The sequence below is a fragment of the Filicampus tigris genome, chromosome 18 (assembly GCF_054856515.1).
Source record: "Filicampus tigris isolate MCC_2025a chromosome 18, RoL_Ftig_1.0, whole genome shotgun sequence".
In the NCBI taxonomy this organism is placed as follows: domain Eukaryota; kingdom Metazoa; phylum Chordata; class Actinopteri; order Syngnathiformes; family Syngnathidae; genus Filicampus; species Filicampus tigris.
In genome coordinates, this window is record NC_141234.1 from 11,523,687 (window position 1) to 11,549,695 (window position 26,009).

General features: G+C 40.1%; 1 protein-coding gene across 7 annotated transcripts in view; it reads right to left on the bottom strand.

The window, feature by feature from the left end:
• Positions 1-26,009, bottom strand: part of rbms3 (RNA binding motif, single stranded interacting protein) — a 292,172-nt gene that overhangs the window by 213,808 nt on the left and 52,355 nt on the right. For 2 of the 7 annotated variants that reach the window (XM_086014741.1, XM_086014743.1), the window contains exon 3: positions 19,941-20,058. The exons of 3 other annotated variants lie outside the window; for them this stretch is intronic. Coding sequence is in view for 2 of the 4 variants with exons in the window: in XM_086014738.1 (XP_085870864.1) it covers positions 15,657-15,731 (75 nt within the window). In the remaining 2 variants the exon portion in view is untranslated. Of the gene's footprint in view, positions 1-15,656; positions 16,806-19,940; positions 20,059-26,009 lie in introns of those variants that run through there. 2 more of the 7 variants (XM_086014738.1, XM_086014737.1) reach the window with 1 other exon arrangement.

The window sequence follows — 26,009 nt, forward strand, 5'->3', positions numbered from 1 at the left end:
TAGCTGCTAAAGAGAATTTAACAGCAAGACAACCGAATGGTGCTGCAAACAAAAATGTCTATTGACTTTTCCAAAACATTTTTGGTAAATATGGATGTTGCATAAAGCAATAGTAAAGTAGAAATCTATAGTCAAATACTTTATTCAGTAGTACTTCTAAACATGAGTGCTGTTCAGATTAATTTTCAGAACGACGTGCCTCAAAAGTTCAACATGGAAGTTGTAGAGATGTCCCTCTCTTTCTATCTCTCTCTCTCTCTCTCTCTCTCTCTCTCTCTCTCTCTCTCTCTCTCTCTCTCTCTCTCTCTCTCTCTCTTTCTCTCTCTCTCGCTATATATATATATATATATCATCCATTTTAAAAATACAAACACTGACAGCTGTCTAGCCTTTAACTGCAAAATCATATGATATTATTGTAATGATATAATTGATTTAATTACTCAAATTACTAGTCAAAAATCAAACCACTTCATCTCTACAATGAGACCTCACAAGGAAAAAATATAGAATTGTGACTGTATTGTGGTTTCCTTCTGCAAAGAACACTTCTGTCTGGGATGTCAGGCAGCCAAATGACAATTGCCAAAGACAACAACAAACCTCGCCAGTGTAATAATGCATGTTCCTTTTAACATAATATGGGGGAGAACATGAGATGCGTGGGAGCGCTTCGAGTGTTATGATGAGTGGGGGTGGGACACTTGGGAAGACGTAGGTATATTTGTGTTTGGTATGCATATGCATGCATCTGTAGGACTGATTGAACGTGGGTGTCCGTGTTGCATATTTGTGCCGCAAGTGAACAAGAACAGAGATCTAACACACGTATGTTTGGATTACTTTTCAAAACATTGCTGTGCAGAGAGTCTTGTTTTGGTTTGTAGCTCAAAGGGTGACTCAGAAAACAAGTGATACATGTCATGATTTCAAATATTTGTTCGCATCGCCTTTGAAAAGTCAATTTTTTTTTAGTTGGCTTACTTCTAGATTGTTTTTAAGAGGCGCACTTATTTTTCAATTAGTTAGAATAATTAAACAGTTAGCATGCGTGCAGATAGTTATTATAATTAAACAGTTACATACAGATAACCTACACAGAAAATTCCAAAGCAACGAGACCTCTTAATTCATCATAACCAAACCAATGACGGACACGTGCCGGTTTCGCGTGGAGCATTGTATTCCGATTTAAATCAAGCCAACTGAAAATACTCAACATAAATACACCTCAATCAGATTAATTGGATTCACAAGGGTGATATACAGTTGTGCTCAAAGGTTTACATTCCATTCGGTATGTAAACTGTGTGTCTGCCAACTAGTGGCCAATGGTGTTACAGTTGTGCTCATCCGTTTATATACCCATGTATATGTATACATGGGTATATATGTATGTAAACGTATACGCACAAGTGTATTCATTTTTGCCAATCTGAATAGAAGCCATGTATACAATTTCTTCAGAATAGCCAGGCTTCATCTGGTCTATGCATTCTCTGCCTTGGCCCTCAACCCTAACCCGAACAACCCTAACCCATACATGCTGGTTCAGGAACCTCAGAATTATTGTACTTTTATTTTTTATAATGACCACTGTTAGAACGGTGCCCCCGATTACCACCGGGCACTTAGCCTGCTCGCTAAGCACGTGCTTACAATAGCTGATTTGATTTTGCTCCCTACTGCGACTCTCAAACATGCATTTGGTAACCAACGAAAATGAGTGAAGCCAATGAATGGGTGATCAAAGCACTCAAGTGCTTGTCATCATGCTTCATTTTAGCTGGCTGCAAATGCACTCAACCCTGTACAGTAGTGATGTCCAAACGGTGCACAGAGTGTTTCAATATTTTAGTCTACAAAAGTAGGTCACCTGTTGCATTAATACAGACATCCAATTTTCAATAATGGTTGTCCTCATTAGAGTAACAGGTGAGCTGAACCCAATCACCTTTCACTGGACAGCAATGACATCCTTGTGTGCAAACAATCAGTCAGACCGCCCAACTTAGCGTAAACAACACGCACACAAAAAAAGTTGACGGTAGGATTCTTTAGTGAGCAAAGGATGATTTCTCCGAGATCCAATCTTTCAATGTTACAGCAGTGGGTGGTGGAAGTAGGCAGGCAAGATCAGTCAGTCAGGATGACCTCATGTGTTTGGCACAGGGAATGCCGATCAGGTTTCCCTGTGTGCAGATTCCAGCGCTTTGGCTGCGCAACAGCCATGGGACTAAACTCCTCAAGGCATGTGTTGTTTTGTGCGTTGGCATGTATAAGGGAGAAAGTGATTGTGCGCGTGCGTTTATGATAAATGTGCTGGTGCGTGTGTACGAGTGCACTCATAAAGCAGGGTGAATGCTATAGATAAGTGCAGTGACGATTTATGTGATTTCAATTATTCAGTTCTAGCAGGGCTTTCTGGAGCGAGGAAGTGTCAGTCCCCTCGAGTGAACTCGACAGGAGTCCCTCCCTTCCTCACTTTCAGCCCCCTGCCTCTTTCCTCAACTACTCTATAATGTTTCCTCTCAGGCTGTTATGTTAGCCCATGATAATGCATGTTGAACTTGTGTAAGTGAATGAACGTCCTCTATCTGGGCGCTGAGAGTAAGCAGCTCAATGCAGTGGGTCCAGCTGAATCTCTCTTTTATTCTATGATTTCTTTGTTTCTTTCTCCATTAATATACTTCTACCCCTTATTTGTTATTTTTCCATACCAAGACGTGTTGTCGAGGAGTGTTGACACAATCTGACTTGTTTTTTTCTTCTTGCTTGCAATGCTACTGCTGAAGTCAATTAAAGCAAAGAGAAAAGAATGCAGACTGATATATATATATATATATAAATATATATATGGAGAGAGAGTGAGAGAGAGTGAGAGAGAGTGAGAGAGAGAGAGAATATTACATTTGGGGTTAAATCCAATTACAGCTTGGTCCAAATGCAGTTTTATTCATCTGCACAAGGGAGATTGAACTATGGAACCTTCCCATTACTAGATCAAGCTCAAGCCGTTCAGCCCTATACTAACAAAAATGTTTCCATTCTAAAGTTAAAGCTGAAATGACTAACCGTTTACCTTTACTTGAGTGTTTAAATGATGATATAAAAATGATAGCATTATGACATAATCTAAACTCAGTACCGGCTGAAATCCCTCTGTGCAGTGGTTCCCCTACAGCCTTGTGATTGACTCTCAAACGAAGATCTAGCTTGGCACACGCTACTGGCAACCATCACTATGGTAACAACACAGCACACACTGACAGGCATCCTCCTAATAAAGCCTCAGAGGCTTCCCATTTTACAAATTACTCTAGCGTCACATGAGCAGGAAGGAGGACAATACTGTGCACACAACAATAAAAGTTAGTACTGCTGATACATTTCAGTCACAACATCCATGACTTTGCCGTCGTGGGGAAGGATGGAGCCGAAGATGCTTACTGTAGCTCCGGCTAGCTTTTTAAATGCAACCTGTAACTAAATAGATCAACAGATCTCACAGTCTGTGGGAGGGGTGTGTAGAAGTCGAGCAGAGTGTCGAGACCTCTCTCGCTCTCAGAGGGGGAAGAAACATCAACAGACGTCTTAACGATAACACCAGATTTGTGGCAGCCAACATGGCCCCGACGTTGCCACTGTTTATTCAGTGTTTGCAGGAAGGTAGGCTAATGTCAGCTGGGTGATTAATTGCGGCCACAAAGTGCTGCGCACACAGAAGCTGCTCCGAACGAGGCCAACTGCATCTCCTACAAGGGTTTATTGCTTTATCGGCTGAATCCTAATGTGACCCTCTCTCCCTACTGCCCCTTGACAATTCCACCGGTGCCGGAAAGCAGTCGCCTTGGTTAATTGCCTGATGTAGTTTAACTTCTGACCGTTTTGGGCAGTTTATAATGCAAAGCGAACTCAATCCATTTCAGTAGGCTGATTGATCTCCGATTTGTATCTGAACCAGAAGAACATGCGAATCACACACAAGAAGGTGTGAGCCGAGATTCGCCCCTTGAACCTTGCAAATGTGAGGCAAACATGCTAACCACTACAGCACCATACTGCCCTGTAGCCATGAATGTTTTAAGTAAATCACTCAGGCAAACAGGTATAAACCGGTTCATCGTAAAAACACTCTCAAGAGTCTTATTTATGCATCCAGCCATCCATTTTGAACACTTATCTAGGGTTAAGTCGCAGGAGCAGCAGGTTCAGCAGGGAAGCCCAGACTTTCCTCTCCACTCTCAGCCACTTCATCCGGCTACTCTGTCGGAGACGGTGGGTGGGGAGTGGGCGGTGGGTTCCCGAAGTATCCCAGGCCAACCGCATGTCCTCCCGATGAGTTCTCCCTGGAACACTTCACCAGGGAGGCGTTCAGGAGGCATTCTTATTTACAAAATATATATTTTTTCTAAACTTGCATAAAGAAATAGTTTCTCAAGTAAAAAAACAAAACGATAAATCAACACACCTTAACTTTTATAACAGATGGCGACGCTGGCGTATTACCGCTTCGAATCTGCTAACTTCAAATAACTTCTGATGTGTAGTCGTGCTACAGTATTCTCTTCTCGCTAAGGCTGGTCCCTCGTTTGGAATAGGTGCCCCAAAAGCCGTAAAATATTAACAAAAAAGCAACTACACTTTAGAGGCATATTTTTCCCCCAAATTGTGGTTGAATACCAGTCTCTATGACCTCAGGAGCGTTTTTGATTTTCCACGGCTCGAGTGAAAAATAACATTTTGAGAATAATTTCAGAGCAGCATGTCCGCAGAGGGCTTGTTATACATCTCCGCGGGCTGATATAAAGTTCCCCATACAGCGTGAATCGTCCCAATATGTTGAGAATAACGCAGCATATGGCAGCTACGCAAGCTTGCAGCTGTTGTTTGGGGGGCTATGGATAAATAATGGATACAAGGATTCCACAGGGGTACTCAAGACAGCTAATCAGAGGCAGAAAACAGACAAGAAATTAGTGACTAACTGTTTTTCAAAGCCACTGTTTCTTAACATTTTCCAAAGGGCTCAAGGACAAAACAACACAGGACAATAAAAACATTAGTATTTATCAACCGCATAAGTATAAGACGCTAACATTAGCATTTATTCAAAGCTTGTTTTTTCCAATTTAAGTGCATCTACATTAATGGTAATAAAGAAAAAAAGCGCAATTTCTGAGCAATCTTTGCTTAAAATCACTTTCACACACTTGACCTTCATACTTACTAAGGTAGCAGAGGAAAGCGTAGCAGAATCTTTAAGGTTCTCAATTCAATAGTAGGATATGCATTTGTTTGTTCATTAATAATACCAGACCACTTTTGGGGTGAAAATATTTTTTTTTATTTTGTGAATAGTAATAAACCATTACTATGATGCTGACACAATCTGGAATAACACTGTTTTGCATAGTGAAGAGGTTCCGTAAAAAATTACATTACATTTTGACAAAAAGCCCCTCCCCAAAATGCGCTTATTAATTGCACACATATTTTCTAAATACGGATATATTAAATGTTCTTAATGTAGGGTTTATCGTAATGTTCTGGATTATGCAAGAAGTTGCCAGGATCCTTTGAGAAATATAAAATGAACAAATAAAACTTGGCCAGGGTATGAATAATTTTGGGCCTCGCTGTAGGGATTTTTCAAAGGATGTTCCCAAATTGATTCTGGTACTTGATAAAGTCTTAAAACAATGATCAAAGTTTCCGAAACATCTTTGCTTTCTAATGAACTAAATTTTATGTGGAGCTAAAACAGAACGGGCATTTGGTTCCAATTATAAATTAACGTAGAAAAATCCAATATGAGTTATCAGTTCATCTTTTTTAATTTATTGGGTTTATGTCAAACCCAGAAAATCTTTTGAATAAATTGTAAATATTTTAGTCCTTGGCAAAGACTCTTGCAATGCAAGATGCTTTGCAATGCTTTGCACATTGACCAAGGTTTTGTTAAACTTGGGTTCATGTCTCCTGCCAAAAACAGACATCTGCAAGCAGCCCACATATAAAGCCAAGATTTTTTCATTACGCTGCCAATAGTCTGCTTATGTGCTACTAATTACTTTTGAAGAATTATCCCCCTGCTCCCTCCAACAAGACTTTATCACGCCGTGGGCTTGCTCCTCCTTGATCCATTACGCCTGCTTTGTGGCTCTGCTTTCTCCCTGCTAAAGTGTCCTTGCAATCTAATTCATGTCGCCTACCTGACACACTCAGTGTTTTTCCATACACTGACTAATGCGCATGTGTTAAGGCCTCGAAGGCGGCAAGAGAACGGGAAGAGTCTGCCAAAGAAACCACTGGGGCAAAATCTAAGAGGGTGGTGTGAGTCAGTTAACTCAAATAAAGCCAGGAGAAAAGCCTGTTTGCTCACGGTAATCCCCCACTTGCTCGACAAGGCTTCACAAGGTTCATCTACCGCACTAAATTGGTGCACGTATCCTTATTTGTATAGAAGCTCATTGTGACTGAATGAGAGGTGAGGGGGGCTCTGACACGACTGGCAGCCATTCAAGCGCTCATGCCTATTTGCTTATCCTCATTCATGGCAGAATTGGCTTTTTCCGGAACCATTTTTCAAGCAACGCGTGACACCGTGTTTTCATTGCGCTTGCCACAACTAATGCAGCAGTAGAGAGTAAATGTTGCAGGCAGTATATGCTATCTGGGAGGCGGTAACCATGGCTGCCTGCAGTATTCACAGTAGTGAGACAGCACCACCATTTGCATGTCTGCGGTTTGTGTTACCTCTTCAGTCTCCATATCGAAACATCTCGCTAGGAAAGTTTTAAATCGGTTCACTTTGTCTCCAATATAATAAATGAAAGAAATGTGGCTTTAAATTTCCAATTAACCATGATTGCTAAAATAGCACACAAAGGTAAGGCAGCTAAAAAGCTGAAGTTCAGTCTTGAAATGAACACACACACACGGCAGGTACATGAATACATTTAAGCAGAGCTGGACATTCCGCCTATCTGACGGACCGGTCAGCCTATGATGGACGGCCATTTTGTAGGCAATAAACGATAGACCAGACACTTAACAAAATAGTCGGACTAAGCAAAGGTGGAAGCCCATTTTTTCCGTGTATATAATCGTCTATTTTCGCGGCCTATAGGTGATTACTATTTGGTCCGGCCGGACAAAATGGCGGATTAACAGATATTGTAACTTGGACTGGGGAAGAGTACTTGAAAGTAGGTGTGAAAGTAATGAACACATTCTAAAAGAGAGCTTCTATCAAGTACATATCCACCTATGATGACTGATTACCTTTGTTGAAGTACTAAATTTTGTTTGTGGTGATTGGTTCAGTTCAAAAGCTATGAACCACTTTCTCGTTATGTCTGTTTTATTTTTTATTTTTTTGCATCTAATTTTGTCTTGTGGCCCTGATATTTTAACATGTTACTGCACTCAGTAACTACAGTAATATTACAAAAATTAGTAACTCGTCATATTACTTCATTCCTGCCTAAACGTAGTATATTACTGTAACGTGTACCCTGGCTTCAAGGATATCATTCAAAGATTCTTCAGTGCTTCCTGTCATTTTATCTTTACAGGTCAAAATGTTTTCCAAGATGACTGACAATTTCAAGTTAGTGTCATGTGTTTATTTTACTTAGCAATAAAGCCAACAATATGGTAGTTCATCTCACGCATTACCCAACACACTATTCTTCACAATACCGTACGCCGAAAGACAATTCTGTGTTCAAGGTGATTTTGTTTCCAGATTTCAGAGCCACCTGAAAGTAACCCAGTAGACTACAAATAAAGAGTGACGTATTCTGCCAAAGGCTGCACATGACTCATGACTACAACCAATGATTAAATGAAATCAGATAAGGATAATTATCTGTGCAGCAAGACAGCCTTTACATCCTTGCTTATTTTTGTTAACATAGCATCACCTATCGCACAAATTACCGGTACCTGCTTAAGTATTCAGAGTTCTTCTCAGTCCGGACGTAGAAAAAAGGGCAGTTTGCAGTCGCAGCCATGCAGGGATCTTCGGGCATGCTGCTCCACAAAGTGCACAACGCAGCCACTCGTTAAAAATTCAGGAGCAATTATCCCAGCTGAGTCTGAGTCAGCGAGCGCTGCTAAGAGGAGCTTCCAAGTCATCCTACCTTGTTGCCACACAACCTGAGCGTTTGCCGTGTGCCCAAAGGTAGGGCAACAGACATGCTGAAAGCTTCCATTTACAAAGGGAGGCAACAAAAGGCCTTTCAATCGCTGCAGTTAGCTTATTCAGAGCACATGACTCCTATCCAACTCTTGTGTTTTTCATTCGATTGCTATTAGAGAGAAAGCAGATCAATCCTTCTGAATTTCTGCTGTGCAAAGAAAACATTTTATATCACTCCTAGTTTTGGAAATGCATCCCTATTTTCTAGAAGGTACTGGTCTATCAAAACAGAATAAATAGTGATATAGAAACTGTTATCAGAAACTAAAGCTAATATTACAGAAACTAAAGCTAATAATTCATGCAAAAATGTTTTTTTAGTTTAAATGTATCAAGTAGGCTACACTGAGTGGCTACATTAGACATGCATGTAATAAGAGCTCATTCAAAGAGTTGTGTCGCAAATTCTGCCTTTAGAAAGCTGGCAATGCTCAGTTTTAATTGACAATTTGACACTTAACCATAATATGCTTATTATAATGGTTGTAGTTTGAAGTGGTCTACAACCTCACCACATCATAATGAGAGCTGTTTGTTTGTTAGTGGGTTAGCAGAACTATGGAAAGACTCCAGGCAATGGTTTCTTAATCATAAGGCTCAAACGACTGGTATGCTCAGGGTCGTCAAACCTCGGCGAGGGTACACTTAGCGGAATCCATGGTGTCTTTGTAAATTCACAATTTTTTTAAAAACAATTCTGGTTCGTCTTTAGTTGTGCTGCTGTACCTTATGTTGTGGCAATGGAGTGTAAAAAGCATAATTTTGGAGATTATTGTAACTCGGGCTAGACGATATGGCTGAAAGGTGTATCCCGATATACAGGAAGTAATTCTTATAAATTCAGGTAATTTTATTTTAACATAACATTTGATCTCTAGGAAGAGGTCAATGCAACTAGGAAAACGTCAAATAAACAGGTTAATATAAAGATTAAATAAACGCCTTTTTAAACAATGTGCTTTGGGGGGGTCTGGGTGATATGGCTGAAAAATGTTTCATAAAATAAGACTTTCATATCAATCAATATTGATAATTATTGATTTTTTTTACCTTATTATGCACAATCCAATCTTATCGCAAGACTTGTACGGAGTCGATCGGTCATTTATTTGAACAAAGCTACGCCACAAACGCACGCACCTTTTGTTCAGGTGTTTCTTCTTCGTGTTAGAGTGTGCTCAAAACACACTTTTGTGCTCAAAAACTCCTCATAAATCTTTGTAATTGTGAAAAAACCTAACGCCACACTGTAGTATCTGCCTATAACATGCACAATACGGGGGTCAGGGTTTGCTTCCAGACTTTTTTCAATCGACCAATTTTGTACTGTTACTGTTCACGTATGACAAATATTGACATTGAGTTATCACCCACAACTAATTGTAATGAATATTTTAATTTTGTATTGAAATTGATTTGTTAGTTTGTATGTCCTGGGTGGAAATAACTTACGAAGGGGCCACGATAGATTTAAAATTATTAATATCATGGACACTTTTGTGGAAACACAATCTTTTGACCCATTTAGAAATTATTGTGATAAAATAAACAATGAAGATAGAGAATACGTTATGAAATGAAAATGTGGCCACGATGTACATAATGTGGGGCTTTTCCTAATACAGATAGACAACCTGAATATAAAGTTCAAATGGCCTCACGCCGGCGCGTTTCACTATGTGCTTCAGGGTAGGGATTTTCTGTCTTAGCCTACAGGTTATCCAGTTGAACTCTCACTATACCACCTAGCTCACCACATGCACAGTGCGGAATAAAGCCATCTCTAACTGTATTTCCAAATGTTCAGGTAAGAAGAGTAAGATACTGTCACCGTTTCCACAAGGCAAGACTCCCACATGATTGTGTCTTTCAAACATTTATCCCTGGTCGTTTTTTTTCCACAGCAACCTGTAATGAGTGAGCTTGTACTTTGCGTTCAGTGTGCCAAGTGTTCAAGGACACCCAAAGTGGAAAGTGTGGCCTGCTTTTAAGAGGTTCATTTAATCACTTCCCAGCTAAGCGTGTTTTTTTCTCTCATTCACACACACACACACACATAAAGTAGTTCAACTTTTCACACAGCAAATGCCTTTTGGTAGACACCCCCCCCACACACACACACACAGAAGTGTGCTCTTTCGTACCCATCTAAGAGTGGACCTGGGCGTCATCACACTTTTTAAAATGTAATCACATTTCAAGTCACATTTCGTTTACAGACCTTAAAAGAAACAATTGTTCAATTTGTGTTTAATTAAAATGACCAGTATTAGTGGTTTCCTCTTGGTCAGTCTAGGCTGATAGTTCACTGCTCAGAAAATGACACAAATCCATGCATTACCATGCTGTCCGCTCTTGAGCTAATATAGTTTCAGATGCCCTCACATTCATATACTGTAGTTTATGAAAAATGTGTGCGATCTAAGTCCCTGCCCATCCAATCTGCACTTCTTTACAAAATTATATATCACTATTAAGCAAACACTGGTACAGCATTTTAATGAGATGTGACCCATCCTTTCTTTTTAATCTACGATCTCCCCTATTAGTATATGAACCCTCGTTTGTTATTTAAACATGGTAATCCTTTTCATCATAACATTGCCATTTGATAAAAATGTGCGTTTTTTAAGGCATGATCGCATACAGAGCCTCGCAAAAGGCTCCATCTGTCTGATGTTTGCTTAAGGCCATGGACGAGAGTTGTTTCGAAAGCTCCCTCAATTTGGGCTATGTCAGCTTTTTGAGATTCTGTATGACTGCCACATGCTCCTAGGTCACAACACAGCAGCCAGGGTGTGTGCTAAAGCATTATAGCGCGGCAGACAACTATTTGCCAGGGGATGAGGTCGCTGACATTAGGCCTTTAATGTAAGAGCAGTGATACTATAAGGGACACAGGGACAAGCTGGAGCCAAGTTCAACAACAATAGGATTTATTGTCGTTTATACTCATGCGCACGCACACAGAAAACACTACTCGCTTTGAGTACTGTAATTTCTTACCGGCTTGCCAGGGTGAGATGCGATGCCGCAATCTGGTATTTAAAATGCAAATAATTCGCCTTTCACATGCCCAGCAAACTATGAATGTCACTAAACATCACACTAACTGAATAAAGGCTGGAATGATGGAAGTCCCAATAAGATAACCATCATTTTACAGTGTATAAAAGCCACATGGACGCACACGCACACAGACAGTATTTCGGGAATCAATAATTCCACTAAAGAGGAGCACATGCTACGCCCCACTGCACTCATCAATACGAAGACAAACGTTATTGTTTTATCTCATTCCCTGACTTTGACATTCTAATGTGGGTTAACAAGCACTCTGTGGCCAGCACCAGGGAATCCCATTAAATGAGAATATTGATGCAAAGTACATCCACAGTAACCACAAAATGCAAAGGCCATTAAGACACTAGTTTTCACATTTCTTTACCATGTACTCATCTGCTCAAAGCAAATACAGCTGTTGTATAATTTTGCACAAACATCAAAACGATTTTCCACAAAATGGATGCAAGCCAGTGAAAAAGGCTGCACTTCAGAACAATTTATGCCAACCGTTTTTTATCCATTGTGGATGTATATGCCCCCCACCCACATCTTGGGAGTATGAGGCTATACAGCATGGAATGCAGAACTGAAGGCAAGTAAATTCTAAACTGAGTTGAACATGAAACGCATGAAATACAAGCCTCAGTAGTGCATGACTTCATAATGAGCAAGACTTCAGTGTACCTCACAAGGCCACAGTTTAGTGAGCTTCAAAAGCTTAGCTACCATTTTTTTTTTAGCTTATTCTTCTCCCTTTTATGCAACATTAACTCTAAAACAAACCAAAGCCTTAATCGGGTTGTTACAGTAAAGAGCGTGAGAAAAGAAGAATGTTGACTGGAAGTTATGTGAAATATGCAGACTCATGTTCAAAGCAGTGTGACTCTGCATTTTCACTTGATATCAAATTTAACAACACGAACCTATGTTTCTTAATAGTGATAAACTTTGTGCAAGTGCAATTACTCGGATGCATCTGTGACCCCAAATCACCTTTACATTTTTTTCCCCATTAACAGTGGCTACGTTTACATGGACACATTTATTCAGATTAAACGCCTGATCGGAATAAAAACGCTTCATGTACACACCCCATTTGGAATATTCTGACACTATCAGATCCGTTCCGATCAAGTTTTTATTCCGAACGAGAGGGGTGCTTTATGTCGATTGATAATCCGGTCGGCACGCATGGAGACACTTATTCCTAAATTTCAGAACAAACCGTCTTTACCGTGCATGTTTGTGACGTCAGTATACGCGTTTCTGTTATTCACGGAAACTCGTGCGAGTGCTAACTCGACATAACAGAGCAAACGGGAAAAATATGCAAAATAACGCTAACGTTTAAAGTGCGCATTTCAAAATAATATGTTCCGATCAAAAGTGTGATGCATAAGCATGCAAGTCCTAATCAGATCAATATTTTTAGTGTTCCGATCAGAGTTTTAATCCAAATTTTGAGCGGATTAAAGACATTTTGTTCATGTAAAAGTAGCCATAGCGTTCAACTCGTGTGTGCGCGTGTGTGTGTGTATGTGTGTTGTTTTGATGACTGTTTGGAGTGGTCCTGCCAAGATTGGCCCTTCTCCTCTTTGTGTGCTACCATTGAACATTAAATCAAGCCACCTATGCTACAATGTCCAACACGGCCTGACAGATTTCCTCATTCCTGTGGCGATGTCAAACTGACTTACTGGCTATACCAACTAAGAAGGGAAATTATTTTGGATGTCGGCATATGGTGATTTCTAAATAAAAATGCACGCTTTGCTCGCCATAGGTCTTGTTTGCATGGCACACGACCGCAGCGGCTCAGTCGAGGATAAATCAATCGCTGACGGTGGCAAGATCGGATCTCCAGTGACCTTGGGAGTGAACTGCAGCATAGGCAGAGGAGGCAGGGGTTGGAGCCCTGTTGCAACAGTGTAGAAAGGCAGAGTGGATGAGAGGGGAGGAAGAGAGTGGCTAAACAAGAGGAAGAGAGGGAGGGGAAGGGGATTGAGGGGGCATACCCTGACTGAGAGGCCACCAAGACGAGCAGCTCTGAGATAGGCGAAGTGGGGTGGGAGGCAGAGGCGGATGATGGAAGGAGCAGGGGATGGAGAGGGAAGCCATATGGCAACAGCACAAATGTATTAAACTATAAATCAGAAGGGAGTGCTGGTGAACTGCCAGGTGGGGCTGCAGCCAGTTCCACCCTGCTGAAAGCCCACTGTACACCGATAGTATTGTTCTTACAGAGATGTTCTTAGTGATTCCTTGTGTACAACTTGAGTTGTCTCTTCATTATGACACATTTTATCTGCATATTTCTGAAAACACTCATGGCCATGATTACCAATTCATTGTTTGTTCAAATGTGTGAAATTTTGGCAAAGGAGAAACCTATTCTTAGATGCGCTGCAGTGCTGAGAAAAAATGAACCCAAATCGGTAAAAACATTTCAATAACCGTCTATCAAACAACGTGAAAAAGTAGAAAGCGCGGATGTGCAGCGCCTACGAGAAAGCCAATAAAGAACACCGTAGTGCAAGTGCTGTAAGCAATATGGCTTTGCCATATCATATACCAGCATTTTTTTAATTTTTTTTAAATGGGATAAAGATCTAATAACACTAAACTCATGGTATCTGAGTACATACTGTACATCCATGTGTTGTCACATGAACACAGTGACATTCAAGCCACAAATATTGCATCTCTGAAAGCACGAGCAGCAAGTTGGCCTCCACTAACAACGATTTTATACTAAAACTCAGAGCGACTTAATCTATGACCCTATCGCCGGACTACTCAGGGTCCCTGAAATTATTTCCTATACAGTGCTGAAAAAAAGAGAACACGTTCATGACAGTTTAGATCTTCACTTGCAGGCAGCTTGGGTTTAGTTCCCACTCAGTATGGTATTTTGTCTACGTGGGCCCTGTAACTGTCTGGCGACGATCCAAGGTGTAGTTTGAGATTTGCCCTAAATCAGCTGTCCCACAGGACATGTGGTATGGAAAAGAAATGTATACTAATGTAGTGTATCATTACGGAAAAGTACCTGACAACACATAGGAACCATTGTGCCAACATAATAAACCATCTAAACCATCTAGCGTCCATCCATCCATCTTCCGCTTATTTAGTGCCAGGTTACTGGGCAGCATCCTAAACAGAGAAGCTCAGACTTCCTTCTCCCCAAAAACAATGTCCAGGTCTTCTAGGGCCATCCTGAGATGTTCCTGCACCAGCCTACTGATGTGTCCGGTCCCTTTGTTAATGATATGATAGCGGTGTGGTTTGACTGTGTAGGTCACAACCAGTTTGAGATGAAAGAAGAACAAGGGCTATGGTAATACATTTGCACAGACCTCTGCTCTAACTCAACTGCTTCAGGCAGGATTGTTCTGCGACAACACTGGCAAGAAAAGGCGAGTTAATTAAACATTAATTTTCCTCATAGTCGATCAAGGGTATTGTCAAATGTCCATCCACCATTGTGAGTGACGCTAACATCCAAAGATAGAACACTTTCCATGGCAAAATAAGAACAAGCGAACAAGAAAAAGAATCTACCAAGCTATATTTATTTCACACGTTCCAATTTTGGACACATTGAGGTCATTCAACAAAGAATATGGATGTTCAAAGCCACCGTTTCATTATGCACTCATTGATTGATTCTAAAATATCATAACCACAAAATAAAAAAGGACATTCTGTCCTGAAATAGCAAATGACAGCATCCCAACAGTACTAAAACACAAGACACAACTGCATACATCCATATATGGTGCAAGTACAATCATTAAACTATAAACTGGTATTGATAGTAGCTAGTGTCCTAGCCTTGTCCTCAATCCTAAAGCCACTGATACACAACAAATGCAGAAAGAACCACAATGAGACATGTCCTTTTTAGTGGCTTTAAGACCATTATGTAAATTTAATTAAAGGCCATGCTAGTAAATCAGCTGGGGGCCCTAACTGTTTTAATTCCAAGTGCAAATGCCTGTTTTTCTATTCATATCTGCTGTTATCTTGGATGCTCATTGGTATATAGATGAGCAATGCGTGAAGGTTATTGTGTTTCTCCGAGCAAAAATTTCGAAGGCCGGCCAAACAGATCACAGCGATCGGCCCTGATCCCTGACACACGGGCGCACACTGATAGAGACATCCAAAGTCCAACAAGGTATCTGTCCCATGAAAGCATCACAACCAAGGCCAGCTATCAATCAAGTGCCATCTCCACTCAAGGATGCGATGGGGATAAATTGGGTGCGCTGGAGGAGGGAAGGAGGTGAGACTTTGAGGGTGGGTGGGAGTCAGACAGGGTAGGAGTGTGGGAGTTAGACGAGCATGCTTGAGGAATGCGAGAGGAGTGGCGTACCTTAGTCTGGAGATAATTGGGGTAGTAGTAGGTGTACTGAGGGTACATTGGCTGCTGCTCCAATCGCTTGCCCATGTAGCTGGAATCCTTAGCACTGAGGCAGGGAATGGTGACACAGGGGGACGGAGCTGCTCAGTAGCAAAGACTGATAGTGGAGGAGTGGATAGCTTGTAGGAATCCTTTCTTCCTTGTCCACGCTGCTGTCACTCGTGGGTCCACAAGGGGGAAGGCAGTGTCTGTGTGCTGCACAACAGCTGGGAAAAGGGCTACCTCTGATGGCAAATGTGTCAATGTGGTCCAGAGCTTCCGTATAAGGCAGACAGTCCCTCGATCTCTCGTCGTTGGATGAAAGGAAATATTCCCTCAAGTTCTTGATCCAGGAGTAGCGCGCTTTGTCCGCCGCGGCTATCGGATAAGATGTGATCAGGGAGAGATAGGGGATGGAGAGGAAAGAGAAGTTGCAGAGAGAAGCAAGCGGTCCTGTGAATGTTTGGAGAATGGGAGAGGAACAGGAGGAAAAAGAGAGGAGGAGGAAAGGAATGGCAAAGGAACACAGGGAGAGGAGGTATGGGTTCCCTTCTCTATTCAAGCTGTATCACTTTTGCCTTGGCTTTTTAATGGTGCTCCCTCTCATGCACACACTGATTCGAACACGCACTCTCACTCTGTCGTACACACACGCTCTCTCTCCTCTCTGTAGTCTGATCCGACGGTGTCTTGTATGACAGAAGGGAGATATCCTCAGCACCGATTGCCGACAGATGCACTTTGTGCACAGAGCGGACCACACGAAGATTCAAGCACAGAAACAGACAGTGCTGTCACTTTGTACTACCAGAAAGCACAAAGGAATTGTTCCAGTTTCCTAAGAATGCAGCACAAATGAGTGGTACAAATCCACTAATTGGTTAGTCCAGTCCACTGGGTCAAGTCAAGTGGGTAAAAGTAGTGACTGTGCCCCTTGTGGCTAAAAGAGAAAGAGTCCCACGTCTGCGTTCCTCCCTCTTCCTGCTCTGGTAATGTACGGTCCTTATTTCCTCCTTTCTGCTCTCTCACTTCTCTAAGCAGCCTGCCTCGTTCTCTTTGCCTCTGTCACACAGTTGCTCTCATTCTCTCGCATGCGCTCTCAGTCTCGCTCTCTCTTTCTCTCTCTCTCTTTCTTCCCTTCTCCTCAATACTGACAGGGCGGTAAAAGGGGGCTCGTCCAAGGCTTGCAAGCACAGTGCCGCCTCTTTTTTCCAGCCCAGCTGGTAGGAGGGTCTTAAAGCAGCCAAGCAGACGCAGACCATTGGGCTGCAGTGTTTCCACAACCTGGGAATATGCATGGGAGAGGAGAGGGCTGGAGATTGAGAGGCAGATGGCAACAGAGTGAGCAGTCGATTCCCCCTACTGGATGCAAGTGAATCTACTGCCTGGAACAAAACCCGTCCTTAGATTTTTTTTTTTTTAATTGTGTGTGTGCGTGTTTTTTTTCTTTTTTGTTCCATTTGTTAGATTGCATATCCTTTTTCTTGATGCTTGGTCATCTCCCAATTACAAAGTTTCAGGTTTTGCCAGCTAAATCCTACAGAAATTGACAACAAAACATGTAATTGTGCATAATGCAGAAAATCGAATTCTATTATTTATAAAAATAAACAGGTCAAAATTCAGAGATCATCTCTCGGGACCAGTGCATGAAGCCAATACCAGTAAAGGAATCGTAGCGACCAAAACAGTAACAAGGGAAAGGCCATCATTTACTGACATATAAAAGAAAATATAAATTACATTTAGGCCACTTTTATTTGTACGGGAGAGATGAGGCGGATATTGATTCTAGTTTACCAGATTAACAGCGTCTGGATCAGCCCAGACACATAAACTTTGCATCTGGAGAAAGGCGGAGAGAGCAGAACAAAGGGTAACAAAGACAAAAGCCATATGACAAGGAAAGAAGAACATAAGATCTATTTAGAGACTGAACTTGAAAAGCCACATTAGAAAGGCATCTTTCTCATTATGTGTGAGACTTTGACTCATTCAGGACAAAATGCTGTCTCTCTCTGGTTAGTTCACTTTACAAGTCAATTACATTTACATACGTATTTCAGGCCTCCGTGGCCAAAACGGAATGCACGTGAGAGAACCTGTGGGAATAGTATGGGCCAACGTCACAAGTGGTGATTTCCGTGGATAACAGGCCAGATTTTTAAACCATCAAAAATGGTTCCACGGCAGTTGCGGGATAAAAAGTCACAGCATGTCATGGCTACAGAACTTGACGAGACGAGAGAGAAGCATATGTATTTCCCCGGCCGAATCACGTTCCTTTCGGGTTTTGTTAGGTCTTAGGCATTTGGTGCGTGTTTTGTCCATTTTTCTGCATTTTGTCACAGGAAATGAGGGTGTATGGTAGCCGTTTTGATATGTTAGATCAGGGCACGTCACACGTTTAACAGGCTATGGGGCCGGCACAATAGGCTATGTTGCTTTCAACTACGGTCTGACGCTATGCAGGGCAGATTCAGACTTGAGTCTCACATGGCCACAAATATGCTTCAAAGCCGCCTTGCATCCACATTTCATCTGCAGAAAGCATTTGGAGAACATAAAAAACATGTCAGACCTTGATTAGTATCACAATGTGACGGACTGAGAGGTAATGTTCTGGCATTTGTAGTGCCCCTTTGGGCCCCTTCAACCTCACAACCCGTTGCAGATATCATGGTAGACCATGAGAAAAAGCAAACGGAGAAAAAAAACATCCAAATCCAAAGGGCAAACGAAGCTGCCATAACCATGTTCATGCGAAGAGATTTTCCATGCGACAAAGAACAAAAAGATATCAAACAGATACATATAGTATATTGTCCATTAGTGTGTTTCTCTGGACAGAGATTGTACATTTTCGATATCACAATTTTCTGAGCATCAATAGCTGATTAAAATAGTGTGTTTATAATGACATACAGTCATTTTTTTATGATGATGAAACACTCCCTACAGCATTTGCTGATTTCTCATTCAAATCTGGCAATAAAAAATGGAAATTCACGAGAGTCTCATTATACAGACACTGGGCAGTTCAATCATGAATATTAATAAGCTAAAACATTAAGAATTAAGGGCAGGGACTTGAGACTTGACTCTTGAAATGGAAGAACTTGACCTGTGGCCCAAAAAACAAAACTAGAAACTATCTGGAGGACTGGTTGCCTTGAATGGAAGTCTTTACCCATAAGTAAAGGCTATGTTTTATGTAGAGACACTTTTTGCCAAGTGACTTGAGAGTACTAAAACACACCAACCGCCGTGCGTAGACATATTGGTCGTTTTGTTCCACGAAACCAGAGCAAATCACAAGAACTTGAGTATTTTTGTCGTTCTACTCATCGCAGCACTTTGGTTGAAAATCAGTCAGCAGCGTGTCAGTGTAGTGATGACTTATAAAGTCACCGTGAAATATTTGTCATAGCCTTTATGATCATGAGAACACAACAGCAGTTATTGTGTTAATGCCCTGAATCTCTATTGTTTCATTTGGCTAGCTGGACTGTTTTCTCTCTGGTATTTCCCAGAAATTAACAGATGATGCATGAAATTTGAGCGAAGGCCGGTGTAGCAACAAGGAAAGGGTGGTGGGAGAGGATGTAGCCACAATATAGGGTAGAGACAAGTACATAGCATTGGGAAACAGCATGACTTGGAATTCCTCGAGGAGGGTGTATTTTTTTTCTAAATCCCATGAAATGGATTTACAGGCTTGATTCAGACATTCAGATCATGACCAAACATTTCCAATACTTTTTCTTTGCCAGTGATTGTACCAGAAGAAAACGTGACCAGGGGGTTGATAAAAGTGATTTGATGAAAGACAATCTCTGTCGCCTCTTCTCCTCTATCAAGTTAGATGAGGACATCCTGCTAGAACACTGACATTTACGTCTGTATTAAGCAGATCAGACTGAGCTTGGGTTTTTAATTGAAGCAGGTCTAGAATAGATAACTAAATGTTTACAGCGCATTAGTAAATGTTAATGGTCATTCAAATGAGGAAGAAAATGATTAACCGTTGTTTATTTGCATGTTTCCCATAAAACAAATGACCAGTGAGTGCAAAGTAGAGGGGGTTAATTCTTAGTATCATTTAGTGAGTGCAAAAAAAAGGTAAACGATGCATCTGTGATTGAAGTATTCTGTCAAATATAGGGCTTGGGCCTATCTTCTAATTATATAGATTATTTGCACAGAAGTTTATTTTGTTTTTTTTTCTTTTAATTAATATGAAACAAAATTACATACAGCTTGGCATTGGCAGGTGACCAGTCCAGGGTGTATACTGCCCGGCAGGATATGACTATGGCAGGACCTGCCACTTGCCCGTAGTGAGTTGGGATATGGGCTCCAGCCCACTTGTGACCTAATAACGACAAGCAGTATAGAAAATAAACTGATATTATATCCAGATCTTGATCTTGCTTTCCTACAATAAAAAGAGAGTGAATGGATGGATGGATAAAAATAAGGCATCGCTTGTGGAGTGCAGTCCAAATTAATTTTTATAACATGTATTTTGGCCCACTCCTGCGATCAAACTACTCTAGTCTCAGCTTTAAAGGGTGGACATGTTTTGGCTTCTTCCACAGATCAGTTGGATTTAGGATCAAGGCTCATAGAAGGTCACCTCAGAATACTATAGTCCAATGCTTTGTTCGAAGCCATTTTGTGTCGTTATACTGTTTGACATCACTTGCGGCTAAAACCCATCTGTTGGACCCTCGACTCGCTCCAGAACGCCTTGCTAGTCTCAAATTTTCATTGTACCTTGCACAGATTGACACCATGTGCTGGATGAAGCAAAGCAGGCCGCAAATTTCACCCAGCCACCTTCATGTTTCATAGTGGATAGTGTTGTTAGCTTTGCTTTGTTTTTCATTTTTGTAAACATACAGCTGTTGTGCTGTGTTACTAAAAGATCATAAATCCAAAGGACACTCTCCCAGGAGCTTTAAGCACACTCATCTCCTTCTTTCATTATTTTAGTGACCACTGTGCATTTTATTTAATGGAAGGGCATCAACAATTTTTCATTTGCACACCATACATTAAGACTCCACAATTTAATACATCCGAAAGACTGCTGTGCCCGGTTGTTAGCGGCCGAGTTCAAATGGGCTCAGCACTTAAATGTTTGTCTTTGTGTGAACGATAGTATCACGATCCTGATAGTAAATTGGGATGAGTTTATTGTTCAAATAGAGGACGTAGATGGCAACTAATGGAGACAGTGTTGAGTTATGTGAAAATATGCCTCAGTTTTGGACTTAATGTGTAAAAGGACAGCAACAGCAGGGATGTCATGTCATGTCATTTTCCAAACCGCTTATCCTATACAGGGTCGCGGGGAGTTGCTGGAGCCTATCCCAGCCGTCAACGGGCGAAGGCAGACTACACCCCGGACTGGTCGCCAGCCAGTCGCAGGGCACACATAGACACTGTCACTGAGCGGGAATCGATCCCACGCTGCCCGCACACAACTCGGGCGTGTGTACCACTACACTATCAGCGGACCTGCAACAGCAGGGATTTAGATGAGAAATTCAAATAGCACATGGCTTTTGCACCGCATGAGTTCCAGAGTCAAATAATAATAAATATGAAATACATAAATATATACAGAATTATTCTGCCACTATGTCCCTTAATGCTGTAAATGATATAAAAATATTAAATATTGTTAAAACACTAAAAAATAAAAAGTCCACTAACTGTTTTAATATTGATATGGCATTAATTAAAAGTATTATAAAACATGTTGTGCAACCTTTGACATATATTTGTAACCTGTCATTTAAAACTGGTGTCTTCCCATCAAAAATGAAAATAGCAAAAGTTATTCTGATTTATAAGAGTGGAGACAAACACTTATTTACTAATTAAAGACCAATATCGTTACTACCACAATTTTCAAAAATTCTGGAAAAACTATTCACACATAGACTTGACAATTTTATTACAAAACACAATCTTTTAAGCGAAAACCAGTATGGTTTTAGAGAAAAAAGGACCACATCTATGGCAGTAATGGAACTTATGGAAGAAATCGCAACCAGTATAGATAAAAAAGAATTTACTGTTGGTGTTTTCATTGACCTAAAAAAAGCTTTTGATACAAAAGATCACAATATATTAATGAAAAAATTAGAGAGGTATGGTATAAGAGGTTTGGCAAATAAATGGGTTCAAAGCTATCTAAATGACAGGACACAGTATGTACAGTTTAACAATTTAAAATCAAACGAGTTGAAGATAACTCACGGGGTCGGTCCCTCAAGGGTCAGTGCTTGGCCCTAAACTATTTATACTCTATATTAATGATATCTGCTGTGTTTCTAAAGTTTTAAAAAAAAGTTCTATATGCTGATGATACAACTTTGTACTGCTCTGGAACAAACCTTGAGCAGCTTCTGGAGACTGTGGAAAAAGAATTAAATGTATTAAAAACCTGGTTTGACACTAATAAATTATCTCTCAATTTAAACAAAACAAAGTATATAATCTTTAGTACCAAACAAATTAAACCAAAAATAAAAATTATCGTCAATTCTATTGAAATAGAAAGAGTATATTAAACTAAATTTCTTGGAGTTATTATACATGAAAAATTATGTTGGAAATCACACATAGAACATGTTAAAAAAAAATTCAAAAACTATAGGTATCCTTTATAAAACCAAGGATATCCTAAATAAGGCATCTTTATATATATTATATTGCTCATTATTACTGCCATACCTGACATACGGTGTGGAGATATGGGTTCACACTTATAACACAAACACTCAGTCTATCGTTAAACTACAAAAATTAGCCATACGAATTGTTAACCACTCATCTTATATAGAACCAACAAATTATTTATTAAGTTAAACACTCTTAAATTCCATGACTTAGTTGAATTTAAAACAGCACACATAATGTATAAAGCCAACAATAATCAACTTTGCCACAGTATCCAGAAGCTGTTCAAAATCAGAGAAGGTTGTTATAGGCTTAGGGGTACAAGTGTCTTTAAAAAATCAAGGACAAAAACAAAGCAAATGTGTGTTTCTTCAAAAGGTGTGAATTTATGGAATAATTATGAAATACAACCGAAATGTTGTAAATCATTTTCAGTATTTAAAAAGAGGTATATAGTATAAAGAGGGATATAGTATTACAAAAATATATAAATCAAGTATAGACACAGGAAATGAAAGTGAATCTCTTAATTTACCGTCTTTAGTTTATGAATATGATTATCTATAGACGTGTATAATAGTGGCATGTCTGTTTGTATTAATACTTTTGTTTTTTGTTTCTATTTATAGCGCTTTACTTTGTATATATGTAAAATATACATACTTTATAGTGAACAAGGGCTAGGACTCGACAAGTTTTTTACTTCTTGATACTCCCCTTGAACATATAAACTTGTTATTTACTGAATTAAGTTAAGTACTGATCCTTTATTTTGATTTTGTTTTTTGTTTTTTTCTTCGTGTCTTTCATGTTGTGTTTATATGTTCAATAAATCAATCAATCAATCAAAACATGGCTACAGCACATGCTAAACTAAGCATCATCATCACATTTACAGGCCACATGGTGATTATAAGATAGCAAGTTAACATTAGCATAACAAGCTAGTTTCTAAGATAATAGCTGGGCTAATATAATAAATAACCACTTGCAAATTAGAAACATTTTCCATTAGCATTTTAGTCTTTGCTTGTACACAATCTAATCATTCTGTCTCCCACCAGTGGTACCGTTGCAGTTTGGCCGATGAGACTCTCCTTTCTCCACTTTGGCACATGTTTTGTTGTTTGTATTTTTTCTTCAACCAGCAACTCAGACAGCAGCTTCTGTCTGTGATCATTTCATGTTCCATTTTGCCACTTCGTTTTCCCTTTTATTTTTTCCTGAGTGGTGCACTTCCTGTTCTTTCAAAATAGCAGGTATATATGCTATATGCAATACAAGCTTCAAAATTAAATGTCCCAAAAGTCATACAATTGTAATTCGATGTAACTACATATTTTGTGAAAAATATGTATCTAAAGTTACACAACAATATTTGTTGAAACTGCCATCATAATGTCACATGAGAACTTTAACATTAAACTGCCTTCAATGACACAGTATACTGACTCTGCACATGCAATAAAGTTAAATGACGTATTTATAGTTTTTTGTGTGTTTTGCAGTGTTTTGATTTAACTGTAGTTAAACTTCAATAAATGGCTGTCGACCGGTCCAAGGTGTAGTCCACCTTTTGCCTGAAGTCAGTGGCGACAGGCTCCGGCTCCCTGCAATGGATGGATGGATGTAATTTGAGCAGTTTCATTAAAATGTAAAATGATTAACAATAGTTTAGAGTTCAAAGTCCCCATTTGTCTTCAGATGGCTGTTTCATTCCCCATTCCCATAGTCTAATTACTAATTTGATTATGCAATTAATATTGTATGAAACCAAAGCAATTAGCAATTTTGAGTATATTAATTCAAACAATCTGGAATACAGTAAAGACTGTTTTTCAAACAATTGGAGCACCCAGGCACAGGCATACACTAAAAATGGTCTGCTTTCCAGTTACCATCATCCATCCCAGCTTTCATCTCCACATACTGTTAATACATAAACTATAGGGATTGTGTGGAACTGATTGTTGATCAACTGTGTTTTGGAACAATGAAGGCAAAACTGTGTGCACGACTTGGCTGCCAACAACACACACTGTTGATTCAGACTCATCAAGGATTAGCAACACAAAATGGGTGGATGGATTGTTTGTGGTTTGAAAAAAAATCAGCTAAGGGTTGTTGAGATGCCTCCACACAGACCTCTGCCAGACAATATTATGCTCAGTAAAACCCTGGCATCAAAACAGGAGCTCAGATCATTCAGGAAGAGATCATTCCATCCGTTGAAAATCTAATTTAAAAAAGAAGAATTTACTCATATTTAATTTCTCCATAGTTGTCACATGGCCATCTGCCATTATGTCTATTATCACTCAAAGAAAGATACACTTTTGTGAGTTCATCTACTACATAACTTTAATTTTTTTTTTTTTTTGTAATAAGCAGTTGAGATATGGATGGAGAGCTTAACCTATTTTTGCCTTCTTTGTCTTTCTTGATGAGCTCTATGCTCGCCTTCGCTGTTTATCCACCACTTCACAATAGGGTAAAGAAAAAGAAAAAAAACCCTGATTGTGGACCACCAGCCCCGCTTGGAGACATTTGATAAACACCAGGCAGATTTCCAGTGAGTCATTATGGTCTATCACAACACAGAGGAGAGCCATGCAGGGCCTAATGGGGGAGGAAATATGAAACCAGACATGCATGGCTACAAATGACTCACAGAGCCCATCACTACCCAATGAGGAGTGAGCAACAGACCTGGAAAGAGTAAATTGCTAACACTCGTTCTCTATTACAAATGGGAAGGTTGATCTGTGTCACCCCAATGACTAATTTCCTAATTAGCATCTTTCAAAGATTTTCTGCTGGGAAAATCGACGCACATGTAACTGGGAAATTCATCTGTGTACATGTGATGTTTGTTTTCTTGTGAAACTGCACTTCAAGCCATTGTGTGTGTGTGTGGGGAGGGGGGGGGGCGTGCGTGCGTGTGTGTTTGTGTACGTGTGTTTGTGTCCGAATGCTTAATGGAGGATAAAGTACATTTTTTTTATGATGAATGCTGACACTTGGAAACACATTTGAGTTAGACTCTCAAACAAGAATACCATTGAGACCTTTTTGCCTATTTCTATTCAAGCTTGCCACACAGAATGGAAATCTAAAAGGGTATTGATATTAATTTTACAAAATAATCGGTGGGTGGATGGCTCAGTGGGTAGCACACCTGTCTTCACACACCGGGGACTGGGGATCAAATCCCGGTCAGGCCAATTGTGGCATCCAGTTTGCCACTGTCCACTATGGTGTGTGGGTTTCCTCAGGAAGGGCACTGAGCATAAAAACTGTGCCAAACATACAGTATCCTGACTGTGGTGACTCCTGACTTAAATGGACTATGGCAACATTGTTTTGGAAACTAACACTGGAAGCAATCAAGATCTGCCAATAGTCATCTTATTTAGGCATGCATAAATATCATTGTTTTGAATATAAAAAAATATATATATATAATAGTCATGGACTTCATGATAAAAGAACATGGCTTGTAGAGAACACTGCAGAGATCTGACAGGAGCACCAGCAAGGCTTCGTCAAAGCATTCTTAAAGTGTATGATGTGCATTTTGTTTTATTCATTATGCTATTGTCCTAGATAGTCCTTTAAGTTGCTGTCAGT